This window comes from Apostichopus japonicus, chromosome 8 (assembly GCF_037975245.1).
Source record: "Apostichopus japonicus isolate 1M-3 chromosome 8, ASM3797524v1, whole genome shotgun sequence".
Classification (NCBI taxonomy): domain Eukaryota; kingdom Metazoa; phylum Echinodermata; class Holothuroidea; order Aspidochirotida; family Stichopodidae; genus Apostichopus; species Apostichopus japonicus.
Genome location: NC_092568.1, coordinates 20,961,072 through 20,977,500, shown reverse-complemented (window position 1 = coordinate 20,977,500; position 16,429 = coordinate 20,961,072). Strand labels below are relative to the sequence as shown.

The 16,429-nt window shown below is 38.4% G+C and overlaps 1 protein-coding gene across 1 annotated transcript; it reads right to left on the bottom strand.

The window, feature by feature from the left end:
* Positions 1–386: 386 nt before the first annotated feature.
* On the bottom strand, positions 387–10,059 carry LOC139971009 (acetylcholine receptor subunit alpha-type acr-16-like). The gene is made up of 8 exons (XM_071977133.1): positions 9,903–10,059; positions 5,738–5,851; positions 4,417–4,526; positions 3,118–3,162; positions 2,622–2,728; positions 2,098–2,221; positions 1,098–1,679; positions 387–623 (listed from the first exon to the last, which is right to left on the bottom strand). The coding sequence occupies exons 2-8, from the start codon at positions 5,835–5,837 to the stop codon at positions 531–533; spliced, it is 1,161 nt and encodes a 386-aa protein (XP_071833234.1). The 5' UTR covers positions 5,838–5,851; positions 9,903–10,059; the 3' UTR covers positions 387–530.
* Positions 10,060–16,429: the final 6,370 nt, after the last annotated feature.

The window sequence follows — 16,429 nt, the reverse complement described above, 5'->3', positions numbered from 1 at the left end:
TATAGTATCAAAGATGATTACACAGTATTCTTTAACTCCAAATCACAGAAATTTTGGAAAATAATTGTCAAAGGAATTTTCAGACGAGACGTCGTGTTGCGATGCTACGCTTGACGCATGCGTCGTATATGTACAGTGGTGTTGAAAGTACCGCCTGCGGCGATATTATGCAGGCACGGAAATCATTCCTCTGAAAATTGTTAGGCGCCCCTGCCCCGTGCCAGGATCCTCTTTGATGGGTGAACACTTGGTGAATCTCTTTTACGTAAAGACTGTGTTGAACTAAAATAACACACAGGGGTGCGCGGCGTTCGGATTAAAGGAGAGTCCGTGGAAATGGCTACCTGCATTCGTAAAACAGTTAGTACGAGTAGTACGAGAAGCCGTAAAGCGAATTGAACTTTTTTATTTTTATTTTCACTGCTCACTATAACGTTTACCATTCTTAGGAATCAAAATTACTTCATTCTAAAAAAGAAAGGAAAAAAGAAACGTCATTTTGACAAAATGTTTTCAAAACAAAAATGGAGTCATGCAAAGGTTCCAGCTGCCGAAATACCAAGAACGATCGCCACAGAAGCGAACAACATCAAGTCGATCATCGCCCCAAGACGAGACTTGCACTGAAAAAGATAAGAAAATAAACAAATAAAGAAAATGCACACATGAGTATTGATGGACGACGATAAGAACAGGCTCCACCATCTGTATAACCAGAAATGTGGGCGAATATGAACTCCCACCCCCCTCACCCACCGCGGTGTCCCCAAGAAAAAGTATTGAGATCTAGCCCAGTTTTAAATGTTCGTATATGGATGAGACCCAGAATATTTGAGAAAATTATACGCAAACGTATTAAATATCGAATTAGATTAAGAAGCTGTGGAGACTTTTTCCAATTCTCCCACCACCTCCCCTCCCCCCATCTCAATTGACCTGAGCCCTCGGTATCTTCTTGATTGCCCAATCGGTCAATATTTAGCAAAACCTTACAATCCACAGCTAGTTAGGTACTGTTCATTTCTTCAAAGCTATTAAGGAGTTAAAAAGTGATTTGTACACGTATACACTGATGGGGACTGATTGGGACTAATTACCCCATATGCATTCGGTTCATCCTCGGCACTTTTTGCCAGTGATGTGGGATGACCTCCAATGAGTTTACAGGAGACCAATGACGTCAGAGTTGCAGCGATGATCATTCCAGACGAAAGCTGAATGAAGCGTTGAACATCGACCGGTACGTCACCGGATGTCCAAATCAAGAGCAGCGCCACAAAGACGATGGTCCCAAAGAAAATACGATCAGTCGCTTTTCGAGGAAGCAAGAAGACTAACAAAACGAAAAATGGCGTAATAATGAGAGGAACAAAACATCTTGGTTGCTTCTCAGGCGTGTCGACTTCCAGTGGATTCATCTTGAGTGCTTGAGATGGAGAAGCGGCGCGGATGTGCCGTTCTTCATGGTGACTACAACTGACATTGAGGTAGAGCAAAATGGCGTCGAACGCTAGGCCAGGACAACAATCGTAAGATATGCTGTCTATGTAAGCCGTGGATGTACCAATGATACAGGAACCAGAGTTATCCACAAAAGAACGGTCGACCACTGGCTCAAAGGGTGCGAGGGTCGTCTGTCTGACGTCATGAGACCATGGGCCAATCTTAATTGGACATATCTGTAATCGAAGACCACAAAACGCTTTATCACCAAGTCGGTTTTTGGTAAGCAAACTAACCCGAGAAAAGGTGAACGAGACAAATCATATGTCTCTTATCTAAGCCACCAAGCCAACAAGTTTATGCAATATCTCCAGAAATTGTGCATGCCATTGACATGCCTTTCCGGTATGATTCTAGAGGCAATGGTTATCTTCTTTTTTTTATAGCTTTAAATATCATCAGTATTGGCTCAACGGTATATTGCAGAGGCCAGAGAAATTATGTTGCATAATATTTGCAACCATCTCGTTGATTTAAATATGAACGGGGGAATATTGAAGATATTATGAATGCTTGGAATCAGGGAGTTGTTCCATAACAACTCCCTGTTGGATTAAATAAACCCCACTACTGATAATTTCTACGTTTATTTACCATGTCTTCAAACGGTGCTTCTGGTAGATCACAGTAAATTTCCGCTCTTACAGTAGGAAAGTAAACCACTGCACCACTTGGATAGACCACAACGTTTGGTTCATGTATAACAGCAGTAGCCATCCTGAAAGACAAAGATCAGAGTTCACTTTGGGACGACAGTGGACGGCACACATACTCACACACGCAAATGTATACTGGGCGTACATGCGTGTGTGTGTGTGTGTGTGTGTGTGTAAGGACATATGGGGGTATGTCTGCGTGTATTTTTGAAAGGGAGAAAACTCACTTTTCATATATACATACATACATACACACACATACAGACCGACACCTCAGTGTTAGCCTACATTATAAACCTATAGTTGGGGTACAGATTTGTATCTTATACGCACACCCAAACACACCCACACACACGCACACAAACATATTCATTGATGAATTTTTCATAAAGTTTTGCTCATGATGTTTCACTCATTCCGTTTTAGTTAGTTTGAAAATCATGTATTGACTTTCTCACTCACCCGTTGTATAGTTCAACTTCTGGAACGTAAATGTGTTTTGGACGATAGTGGACAGGACCGCTCCCATATACGTCGATATCCCAGCTAAGACGAGGGTCATTCCATCGCTGAAACAGGTGACAAAAAAATACATTAGCTTTATATTAATTAACAGAAGTTCTTCACACGTTCCCTAGACTATAAATTCGGTCTAGTAAAGTAGCCCTATAAGCGCATGGTTTTGCTAATAGTCTGATTGTGAGGTTAGGGGGTTGGGGTGGGGGAAACCCGTAGTGGTCAAATTCTTCACGACGGAATGCAAAAAATTGTCCCGACTGAAATATTTTTCTCCGACTGACGATAGGAGGTTCAGATAAAGTATTATAAGTAAAAGAAATTCATAAGATTCGAATGCTACCAGTAAATATACTGTAAAAAAGTGATTTGACCTGAATTTTTTTTTTTGATTTCACGTTTGAAGAGGGAATCTATCCCGCCATTACTCATACATACTTACGTTCTTCAACCATAAATCGACTGTCAAAAGTCCACGCTTTGAATCCTGTGAAAGAATGAATAATGAATGGATGAATGATTGAATGATGAATAAATGAATAATAATGAATCTTTATATAAACCAATAACAGCAACTATAATAGGAAAGGTTACAAGATGTTATCGAGATTCTTTTGTATATGGTTGGGTATACACTATATAAGCGTTGATACTATCTATTAATTAGTAGGAGGTAACCTTTATATTAAAGAGGGAGAAAACTGACTTTCTCCAGATAATGCAAAATGAAGCAGTTTGCACAACGACTGACGACATCACTACGTCACAACTTACAACCTGTATAAACATTGAAAAATTGGCCCAACTGGCATAACGTCTTGATTAACATTTTTGAAATGCATTGAATACTCGCCCCAATCCGCTTGCCGCCGTCTGAAAAAGTTCAAACTTTCCGTTGCTTGCATGTAAATTTTTTTCCCGTGTCGCTACAAAATGCAGACAGTAAGGATACGTGATACCTTATTATCTTTGATCTAGACGTACACTGTGTTGTGGGTATTGACCGTATCAGCATGTACTGACTGTGCGCTATTGTCTAATTACCGAAGGTAGCAAGCTGTGTGTGTATTTTCTGGGATCGATGGTGGTGTCTATAACATTTCTGTTACATCTCATTCGAAACTAGGTCAGATTACCGGCATGAGACGTTTCTTTGTGCGCGAGTCTTCAATGCCTCTAAAGTCTAAACAGTTTCATTGCCAACAATATCTCTGCTCTGAAGACGCTATGCAGAAGTTTATACTTGATAAGTAAGTCACAGTCCAGCAAAATTTTGGAAGTTTAGAGAAGTTTTCAAGATATTTCACCTAAAGGTGTGAAGATTCGCGCACAATGCCTTTAAACTCCTAGTTACATCTATAGCCACCAGAGTTTATTACTGTCTTCTGCCTGTCGGTTAGACTTGTAGAGATGTGTTTCTCTGCTGATGCATGTTAGTTTTCAGCCCAAGAAATAGCCAAATACATTCTCAGCTTTTGTTATCAAGGAATTACCATGACAATAATATGGTTATTGTATTTAAATATATATGCAATTAGGCCGCCATGTTTATTCCGGGTTGGGGATGTGGGTGTGGCTTCACCAGGACAATATAATCATTCCTTTGGTTTTGATTCCTCATGATTTGGGGCGGAACAGAGAGAAAGGGAGGGAACGTCTATAGCCTATCTACGTATACTCCAATACCGATTTCTATGGAGGGGGGGGGGGGGGGCAAATGTGTGGAAGTTGTTATACGTACAACGTCCACGATATTGACTGGAGAAACCCCGTAGTGTAGCGTCAGAGGCTTGGATGGAGCCACCAGCTTATTGTAATCTCTCAGAAGGGACTCAAAGAGTGATGAGTCATCTGCAAAAGAATTGGAGGGAAAATAGTTTGAATATAGACCGTTCTCTTTACGAAAGCTGGCTTCCACCAACGCACGAATACACACACTTACACACACACACTTACACACACACACGCATACACACATAGGAAACATATCAAAGCAAGCTAAGCTCTTTTTATTCCTCGCGGGAGTTTATTTTGTTAGATGATCGGTTGATGAACATCTAGTTCAAGGAGAGGGAATAAGAGAAAAGTAGGAGCCTCAAATTTACAGCCATGGCCTTTTTTTATTGTTCAGATCAAGAGGTGAATATAAATATTTAGTTGACGTCGTCGTTAACGAAAATAAATGGAAAATAGACTGCAGGATAAAAAGATCTGACATACTTTACTTCTTCAGTCCGTCATTAATCACTTTCCCTGTCTGCCAGACTATATATACCCATTTGAGAGAGCTATTTACGGCTCAAGCTTATGGGCAGTGGTTTGAACTACATAACGTAGTATACACTGAGTTTGCTATAAGACATAGCGAATGCAGCTTAGGAAAACTGTCATCCGTGGAAATGTTCTAATATTATTAGCCTTCAGTATAGCTCATTTTCACACGGTCACCTTATACAGGATGGTTATTGATGAACCCCGGCTTATAATTGAACCTTCTCTTTTCATCGTGTATTGACAGACATTTATAGCCCCGGGACCGTCACATAACGGTTCCATCTGAAACGGTGGATCTCAGCATCTGATTGGTATGAACCACATTCTCATATAATGTGTAAGCATGAACGCACGGCAACCAATTCGATATCACCACAGTGCAGCCTATAATGTAATGGCGAATGTGCGTCAAGCGACATGACGTATGGAACGCCAAACAAGCAATAAATGAAAGGCCGAGAATAACGTCATAAAGACGACAATGAAGAAGACGATCACGATGGTGATTACGATTAGGGTATTATGTGTACGTGATCGTACATATTTATAGTATACGTCACCGAATGTGTGTAATATATGATCCATGTAGGGTATGAAAAAGAAGAAGTAGCGTAACATTAATCATTTCATCCGATATTTAATTCGATATAAATGTGAACATAGTATAACACATCATATCATAAATAATAATTGAGATACAGAAACGAAAATAAATTAATAAATAAACAAACACAACACAACAAGGACAATACATTTCCGCTAGTTTATCTTTCAAACCGTAAGCTTACCTTCAATTTCTTGTTCGTTATTAAGAGGTTGACAAGACCCTTCTCTACAGATTACAATGCCAACTATTGACATACAAAGCACTCTCCAAGTCAACGCCATATTTAGGTCTTTATCTAAAAAAGAATTAAATAGGAAAGATATAACAGGCTAAGAGTAATGATCACTTAATAAATTCAGATATATTAATACTGTGATAAATATCTCTTAGCTTGAATGTGTTTTTGTGGCTGTGTATTGAGATTGTGAGAAATTATCTGATATTCGGATATACCTTGACACTAAGAAGTTGAAATAATGAGATGCTAAATAAAAATATTTGGGTATATGAATATCAAAATATTATCCTATTCTTAATACAGCTGCCGAAGCAACCATGTAGTCAGCAGGTTATGTTAGCGCAATTATATGGCACTACTAAGATTTGTAAATATGCTTATAATAAATTTAACAGCCGTTGTATTGAGCAACCACGTGGTTGTTTAAAATGGGACAATGATTTTAAAGGCATCACTTTAAACTGGAGTGAAATTTTTGTTTCTTGTAGCAAGATTAGAGATACTAAATTAAGAAGCTTTCAGTACAAGTTTATCCATCGTATCATTGCTACAAATAGTTTTCTTAGTAAAATTAAAATTATAAAATTAACATTATTGACGACCCAAGTTGCAGTTTTTGTGGCGAGTGTACTGAAACTTTAGACCACCTTTACTGGCGCTGTAGCGCAGTTGGAGATATTTGGAACAAAATATATCTTGAAATCTTTAATTCAAAAGTTGAAGTTGAGTACGAACACGTGTGTTTTGGTTATGATTATGAGAACAAAATGAAATGGTATAGCCTGACAATGTTTTATGCCAAATATTATATTTACCTTTGCAGAATTAACAAAAGCGTTCCAAGTTATGATATTTTCAAGCATAAGCTTTTATTTTTCTTGAGTGTTGAAATGTATATACTTATCAATAACAAAAAGCACAAAGAAATTAAACTGCTAAGAGATTCTTTGCATTATTGATAAAGGAAATGTCCTTTTCGGTGTCATGAAACGAACTTTTTCTTTCTTTTCATGTTGTGCAGAAGAGATGGATGCAAATAAAAGAATGAAAAAAAAATCCTATTATTCTTAATATATAAATATGATAACATTATGATATTAATATTTTCACACAAGCAAATATATATATATATATAAATATATGTATATATATAAATATATATGTATATATATATATATATATATATATATATATATAAATGAAAATCGTAATGAGTTAAAATCAAGAACAGTGAAAAAACTTTCAGCCTCCATCGGGATCCTTCCGCTCTGTACGCGGACACCCTAACCACTAGGCTATGGACGCTGATTGTATGTCCAGAGGTTCGAAACCGGTAAGGAAGGTCGTAATTCCACTGTAGCCGTTTGTCACCTGTATCGAACAATATACTAGTTCTGTTTTTGGTGACATATTTTGCCTTACTCTAGAGATCAAACATGATGCTAACCAACTCGAAATCATTTGTGATTCCTAAAGCCGGATCTCGAAAGAGATACTTTGAACAGACTATATATATATACATATATATATATATATATATATATATATATATATATATATATATACATACATATATATATATATATATAAATATATGTATGTATATATATATATATAATATATATATATATAAATATATATATATATATATATATATATATATATATATATATATATATATATTTCAATAGTTACAGTAAATTATCAACATGACAGAATTACGATATATACTTTTTCTTGACAGAATCTTAAATGAAATCATTAGTTTCTAAATATTTAGAAGCATTAATAGTAATACTGAATATATATTAGTATTAAGATATTGAAACATATATAGAGGTAACAAACTTTACATACCAGCTGCATATAGGCTATATGTCAATATATTTTAAAATCAAAACAAATAATTGAGATATCCAGATATGAAAAAAAGAAAATTCTAAATAGCTCGATAGCTTCATGTGTATTAAGAACTTGAGATATTTGTTTCGCTATCTCAATGTCACTTTAAAGCCTTCGTACTAAATAGCTCAAGAAAACTATCGAATTAAGAAATTCAACACGTCATGCGGTGTTAGTTAAACAGCAGATATACTAAACAACTGACAAGTTAGTCGTGATATTATATCCACCCCCACACCACCCCCCCCACCACCACCCACCCAAACTAACCATGGACAATAAATCCTGTCCAAATACTGTACTAAATAGCTCAAGAAAACAATCGAATTAAGAAATTCAAATCGTCATGCGGTGTTAGTTGAACAGCAGATATACTAAACAACTGACAAGTTAGTCGTGATCTTATATCCAACCTCACCACCAATCCCCCCCCCTCCCCACCACCACCCACCCAAACCAATCATGGACAATAAATCCTGTCCAAAATAGAAACAGGTTCGTGTTTGGCGTTAAAAGAACAGATTACGTAGTTGATAACAGATCTCATCTGTTATATGTTTAAAGGGATGTCCCGTTGACTGGGGTTTACTGCTTTATTACTGCATTCTTTGATTTGTTTCTCCCTTCGTCGTTAGGCCAAAACCTCGTTGCATTTTGCTTTGCAAAGATATGATTTTTCCCCTTCAAATTTGATGGTACGTTGTCAGTATATCTGCCAACAACATAGAGGTCATAATGACAATCAAATTGAGGAAAATGACAGTTCTACAACAAAGTCTTTGAAGAAGAAAAAAAAAATCCGCGCGCAATGTTGCTACTTTTTTCCCGCGCATGAAATAAGTAGTTCACACTTTGGCTCAGATTTCGTTCATGTAAATTGTCGAATAGATGTGAATTACGGGTCAGTGTATTTATAGCCAGTGCATGCACTTTGTATTTTTCTGTTCCGCTGCGGACCGCAATATGGCCGCTTATGTGTGAAATCTTGATCAGCTTTCGCATAGGCCTAATGTTTATTCATACCAGAGGAAAGCTCCCCCCCCCCCCCGTTGTTGGATTCTATATTGACAATTTTATAGCTCCGAGGTCCAGAGAGTCCGCTCACATATACACAGGAAAGTGAGCGGAAGTTACGTTGCATGGGAAGAATAAGGGATGGACTGGTAATGAACTTGCTATAACAGCTGGCTCAGCGAACCTGCGGCGCTGAGTATTCAATGGAAGCGAATAATTTGACGTCGCGCGGGACAAAATTTAATACATTTTACGACTAAAAGGAATTCAACGCCATCTATTCCCCAACCTGGTGACGCCTTCGATGTCTCGGCTCCAACAGCGCACCCCGGTTTCGAGCCGGTAAACCGGTAGGCCAATCCACCCCTGGGAAAAAACGACTTCAATCACAAATATTCTGAAGTATACAGGAAGCCACCCGTGTTCACAACCATGGAAGAAGATCAGTGTTTTTAAGTTTTTTTTTTTTTTTTGGTTGTGTTGGCATAATAGATTTTGTTTTCAAAGAGTATAAAATAAATAAGCTATAAAAGAATGGGTAAAAATAAGCGGGTCTGACGTTTCGATCCTATGGATCTTCATGAGGCTGAATGGAAAGAACAGAAACTAGAAGGGACAAAATACAAGCACAGAATAGTGCATAAGCAATGTGCTAACAGTTTTTGTTTAAAACGATAACAGAAACAGTGTATCAATGTTATTTACTTTGTCAGGTTCATCTCTAACAAAGATTGGTTTCGACTAATTTAACCACTATACAATAATTCACACCTCTTGGACAAGTCGGGGACCTGGGTTGGTTCAATGAACCGCAAGCATGGTCGACCGCATTTTGCTACGCCTCAGTTTGTTACTGAATCTACCTTCATGCCCACCTTGACAATTATACATTCTTACTATAGGAAAACAAAGACTGTTCGGCTCAATTGCCATTTTGACATCATTCCCTCTGCTTTGGCCAGATGCCTGTATCCAGATTTTTTTTTTACAAGTTTGAAACAGTTATGATTTCCCGATTCAAAATGCGAAATGGTGATGCAGTTAGTATGACATAACGATTCAATATAGTCTTAGAACTGTTGCTAAGCAATCAACCGTTGTCGCCGCCCAGAAGATCATTTTAAGTTGAAGTATACACTTGCTTATACATGTACGTTAAATGGTTTAAAAAATAAAATAAAGCAAATATTACCTTGATTATAGTGCTAGAATCGATACACTATTCGTAGTAAAGAAAACCTCTCCGTCTCAGAATCAAATTGTAATGACGAGTGAGCCTTGTAGACCTCTTTGCTTCTTCCAAGCGGGACACGAGACCAGCGAACGGAAATATCTACGGAAGCGCATACGTGTACCGTGGACTTCAGTATTAATGTATTCACAGAAAAGGGAACAAAAGAAGGCGAAGCATAGTCTTTTATTATTTTATTTTGTTTTTGAGTTACAACATCGATTAACTATACATTGACTTAAAGGCTGAAAATAAAATAACAATTACCATGGTTTAACCAAATAATTGCATGTATAGAAATGTTTCCCTTTCAGACATTTCATCATTTGTCACTACATGCTGACAATTGAGGTTGGGGGTGGGGGGGGGTGGGGCGCACTTCGGTAAAGATAAATGTTCTTTGGCAAACGGTGTCCCATATACCTTTTCATACAAAATGTGAGATCTGCTGTCTATAACCCTACCTACATGCTCCCTCTTTGAACACTGAGTATCTAGTTACCAAATACCCCTAACTACGAGACGGCTTCAATCACCGCAGGAAAGCACCCCCTCTATTAAACTATCCTTCATTCGCCTTCTGACCCTCCAATAAATCTTCAGGCCCTTACCTTAATCACGGTCGAGGAAATTGTGAATTTATTACTTTTTATCATCACAACCTTCCGTCTAAAGCTACTCACATAGACCTAAATTATCATTTATATATGGCTCAGAAAGAACCATTTGACATCTCAAAATTGGTATATGTAGTTTCACACTAAGACCCCTCCCCCCCCCTCCCTTCTTGGGAGTCTGTTTAAATGACCCCACGAGCTATACCAAGTCCAAAACATATACTACCCATGTAGTAGAGAGCCGAAACCGGAGCCACGGCGTTCCGCCGCGCAGTGACAACTCCGGTGAGACGGTTTTGGCAACCCTTCGCGGGTCGGCACAGATTTGTCCATCGGCTCGCTATGGCGGACCACCCTCGGCATTCCACCTTCTCAACACCTGCGGCTCGTCGCTTCAGTCTCCCGGCCACCGGTGGCTTCCTTATGCTGAAGCTTACTACATGCTGCAGTGTTTACAGCCATCACCAAATCTAACTTTCATTTGTACATAAAGGAGTATTTTTGTGTTGTTCCTCATTGCTCCTTTTGTAATATGCTGTTTTCTATTTACCTATAAACTTCCGATCGCAAAAGTAAGAAAATGGGATTGTAGCGTGCACCCCCTGCCTATACCGTCCGTCCGATCGAAACACATATATATTCTATATAAGTTGCTTCCTCGCAAGACAATTATTGTCATGCACGATTTGAACAAAGTATTCAAGTATGTTAAGTGCGGTATGTGTTATGTTACATCTTTGAAGCTTATAAATGCATGTAGTAATCTATTGCTGTACATGAAAGGTTACATTCCGATATGTTATACGTTCCGCGAGTTACACTATACTGTTCATATGTTACTGTAACTTACAATGTAACACTGACGGCCAAGGTTTCCGTTTGCATAACAATGAGTGCTTGTCATAGCATGCTAGATCCTTCCAATAGCCACCTCGTTCTCTGTGGACGCCAGGGATGTAGCCGGGGGGGGGGTAGACAATGGGAGCGATCACCCCCTCCTTGAGTATCCCGAAAAATAAAATTGAACTAAACGCAGGAAATATCATTAAAGCCCCCTTTTCGGGTTGAATGAAGCTAAGCGACCCTTCTCAATCTTTGCCCTGCAAGTTCGTCTGCTACGTATACAATACTTTTAATATTGTTTATTTCCTGCAAGGTGGGAGGCAGTTGGGGCAAAATATTTCTTTGTAAATCATGGCGCTCCGTTAAGTGTAATAATGCTCCCTTTGTGAGAAATTCCCCTTTCAGCATTCTGCTCCCCTCCCTCTCCCCACACGGCCACACCCCTTTCAAATTTCTGACGATGTCCCTGGTGGACGCAGGGATCCTTATACCTCCAAAGTTATCTAGTCGTCCCTCAGAATAAAGTGTAAATTGTTTTGGATCCATCTGTCCAAACAAAAGTTTCCTCTTTTTGCAACAACGTCATAATTGAGACCAATCCAAATTATGTTTTTTCGCTATTTGTAGATGACGGAGTAGGCTAACTTACGCTGTTCGTCGTTTCATTTGTGATCTTTTCTATTTCATATCTACATTGACACCTTCCGAGTGGAAGTGGATGATATAGTACAAGCTCTACCGCCCGTACGTATACTCGTTGACCGACAAATGTCACCAAAGTGTTGTTTGTAATATACTACAGGTACACTAGTGCGGCACTAGCATGAATAACATTGACAACAATTCCTGTTACTATGGTTTACAATGTTGCACCAGCGACCAAGGTTTGCGTTTCCATAGAAATGGGTATTTTATATAGGTGGCATACTCCTATTAGAGTCTATATCCACCCTCCCAATTGTTCTGCTATCTCAGGAAAAGTGCCAAAAAGCAGCAGGAGAACATCTATCAATCAGGATCTGTGTTTTTTTTTTTGGCTTGCTTGTTGAATAGCATGAATGGAAAGTACTGGTGGTGCAAAAATCTTTTGTTCCAGTTTCAACATTTTACCAGCTATTAACCACTTGATACATTTCAGTATTATTTCATATTGTATATATTATTGCCTATATTGATTGTGGCAATTCGCTCGGTAAGTTTACATTGCATACGTGTTTTGATACTGCAGAGGGGAGGCCGTAATATCGATTAAAAGCTTGAAGATTCAAGGAGAGGAAAGAAAATGACACTCTCGTTACATTGATTGGTAAAACGTTAACCAAATGTAGTAATTCATAAAAGACGACAAAGTGAAATTATCCACGTTGTATAATTTCTGAAGCAGGGATTGGAGCAACTGAAATACGTCATAGAAATGGGAAAGACAACTCGAAAAGAAAAGACAAGACAAGAAACGAAAGCGAGAGATCGTTTAAGTAGAATAGAAACAGAATTGTATCCTCCGGTTTCAACTTCTTTGCATTTGACAATATACCAACTTACCGTATGAATTATTATTTCAACTTGAATTAATGATAAACGCCGGCTACCAGTACTCGACTGCAGTTAGACGCACTTCTTTAACTAACTTGTTTTGCGGCAGATTTCCCTATCTCGTCAAAAAGAGTACAAGTTTTTCTATGCGACATTAATTTTTGTTACCGCCAAACATCTTGACAATGAATATGATGTTTGTTAGGTTCATTCTACTGTCTTTCATCTTTGGATTCAAATCGGTGTCTTCGCACTGTCTGTGCCCGCAGCCATGGAGGCATTACAATAAACATTGTTACATACATGTTCGATCTCTTCTCACTTTTCAAGAGGCCGAATCGTGGTGCAACAATCTCCCAAATGGTGTCGGAGGAGGGCATCTCGTTTCAATACTTTCGAAAGAAGAATTAGACTTTTTGCGAGACACGTTTCAACCTGTTCAGGAAGTGGTCACTTGGATTGGATTGACGGATTTAGAGGAGGAAAATGTCTTCGTATGGACTGATGGATTTCATGTTAATTACACCAACTTTGCGAAATCTCAACCTGATAACAACAAAGGTCAGGAACATTGCATTCATATGAAGGCGTACGGCAAGTGGAACGACTATCCATGTTTCGGTACTGCTTTTTTCATCTGTAAATCAGAACATTGGAACTGGCATTCATGTGGTCGTCCCGATATCTAATGTTATTGACGGTACATATTTAAAACTCCAAGAAAAAAAAAAAAATTCAGTTTTGAACTATGTGATAGTGAGTGTATAAAGCGGTGAGGCTGAGAAAGGAGCAGTGACCCAACAAATAAGAATTCTCTACTGGTTTTAAGGGTAAAATACTGGGCAAATGCAGCGTTCATTTGGAATGTGTTTACCGCACTAAACTTTACTGAAGAGCTTCAATGTTTCATTGATCAGCTTTGCCTTTCCTGTTTTAGTGAAGCAAAATATGTTACCTCATTTAAAAAAATATACGCAAAGATAAACTAGCTAATTGGAATAATTGTAAGAAAAAAATTGTAGAATCTTCTTGAAACATAAGCAGACTGACATAAACACCAACTCTTTTAAAGTTATCTCGCCAAGTATGAAGCATTGCAAATTTTCAACTATATATAATTGTATGTGGCGTGTCCATTGATTCAATGGTATAACGTTGTTATATAAACGACACGTTTTGTGTCCACGTGACAACTTTGTTGGTGGAAGCTATATCACTTAATGCAGACAATGCTGATTTATTTGTAATGGTTGAAGGTCAGTTCACGGTTTTGAAATTATTAAAATGAAATTATTTCACAGGCGTGAAGCAGCATTTCCATCTGGCTTTGCTAGATTTTATTCCATATCAGAACCCAGTAGCATATATACGTAAAGCTGCATGCAGGGGGCAGTGCGGGTCGGGGAGGGGGGGGGGCGCACCTCAATCGACAGTCGAGAAAAACGTTCAGTCGAGTTTGTGTACATTCCATCGGGGTAGAAATCTAAAAGCAGATATCTAGCTAGTGGACAACAACATGTCAGCCTGGAGAGCGCATTTATACACAACTGGCATACAGCAAGCTCCGCGTGTAGTTTGTATGCACTTGGTGAAGGTCAAGCTGAATGTCAGAAATTTGCTGTATGATTTATGTATGTATAAGATCTCATACGCCCAATGGTATACGAACAACTCAAATATATAGCCTTTCGAATGGGCATTCTTAACATTGCTACAGTATTCACATAATTTCAAAATAATCCGCTCAAGTTAAATTGTTACTTGTTAAGATATTTATGGCCCTACATTTTTATCATTTGCCAAACAGGTCAATAAATATTTGTTCATATGTATAAGGTTAACGAGAAAACGGGAATAAAGTTAGATTTATCTCGGTGAAAACGTGTAGATATTATTTTAATCTGACACATTACTACTTTAGAGAAGAAAGTTCGAATTGACATAGGAGTGTTTGCTATGGATTGTGGTAGGGTGTGGGGTCTCTGTCATACACTTCGCCGTGCGGATAGGTTGAAATGCATGGACACGGTTAGGGGTGGGAGGCATAAAGGCGTACGTGGCGGGGGGGGGGGGCAGGGGGACATACTGCCCCCTCAAATTTCCAGAGGACAAGAAATTCGGGCAAAAGTCCTGAAAACTTCGGGTAGCCTATAAGAGGAGAAAAAAATGTTTATGTATATATAAATTATGCAGAAGCTTGCCCGAATCTTTTTCAATTTTTTACCCGACAATTCTTTGGAAAGCGTTTTATGTTATTTGTTTTGTGACATTAATTTTAATATAGGCCTAATGATTTTCTTTATTTAACATCATGTTGCTCGAATATTTCCGTTTAACACCACCGTATAAGCGCAGCTCATCTGGGCTACCACGCTTTTTGCACTAGCAAAAATTTGTCTAACTAGTCAACTGTATACCTGGACATCCCCGACATGAGTGTATATAAGAAACGTTTTCTTGTTCATGGATGGTGGGGGGAATGCCTACAAGCCTACAGGTTTATCGTATTCTTTGTTACATTTAATTCCTTTTTTTGTGAGACAATTTGCAGTCTCACCCGACACAGCGACATTGTCCCGCCTACGTGTCGTTGAACAATGTATGTTTTTCTGGAGGTAGCTAGGTACTGTGTTAACATAATAAATACGGTAACTAAATAGGAGCTTAAAAAATATGCTGTCCTATTTTTCCCCTTCAAAGTGATGTTACCATTTCTTCCCTTCTAATTTACCAAATTTTTGGGGAAGTGTAAATTTCTAAAACGTAAGATTATAAAACAAAGAATGTTTAGATGCAACTTGCAAGGCCTCAGAAGGGCCATTTCCGGCAATCTGAGAGGCATTTTTGGCCAAAAAAATTCTTGTGCGCTACGCGCCAACCGATGGTGGCGCTCCGCTTAGATAGTGTCATGGGAACTTTCGGGCACAAAAGTTTCTGCCCCCCCACAACTGCAATGGTCCTGTACGCCTATGGTGGGAGGGGGTAGGAGTCATTCCAGATCGATATAGCCTACGCTTCAACCTACACAAGATCTGTACTTTGTCTAACAAATTCCCGTTTGTCCCGACAAAATTTCGATCGTCGAAATTTCGCACATAAAACGTCGCAATTTAATGTAATTAAACGTCACTTTATTGAGGTGGAATGTAAAAACAAGTTTAATATAAAAGGTTAACGCGTCGATATAAAACGTCGAAATTTTGACATGAAAAGTCAGATAATATTGTGATGTAACATATTAAAAACGTCACATATTCGAGAGAAAAAAATCTTCCGCAATATGATATATATTATTGAAATATTATCGATATATAACGAAATTTGGTGATAAATCATCCGCATCAACATTTTGAGATAAATAGTAGTAATTCTGTTGAGTGAAAATGGCGGTAATGTGAGATAAACATATATACTAGTACAAGAGATGCAACCTCAAAATCCCCCCCCCTTCCTCTCTACACCCTTAAAGCGCCATGATTTACCTGACAGACGACA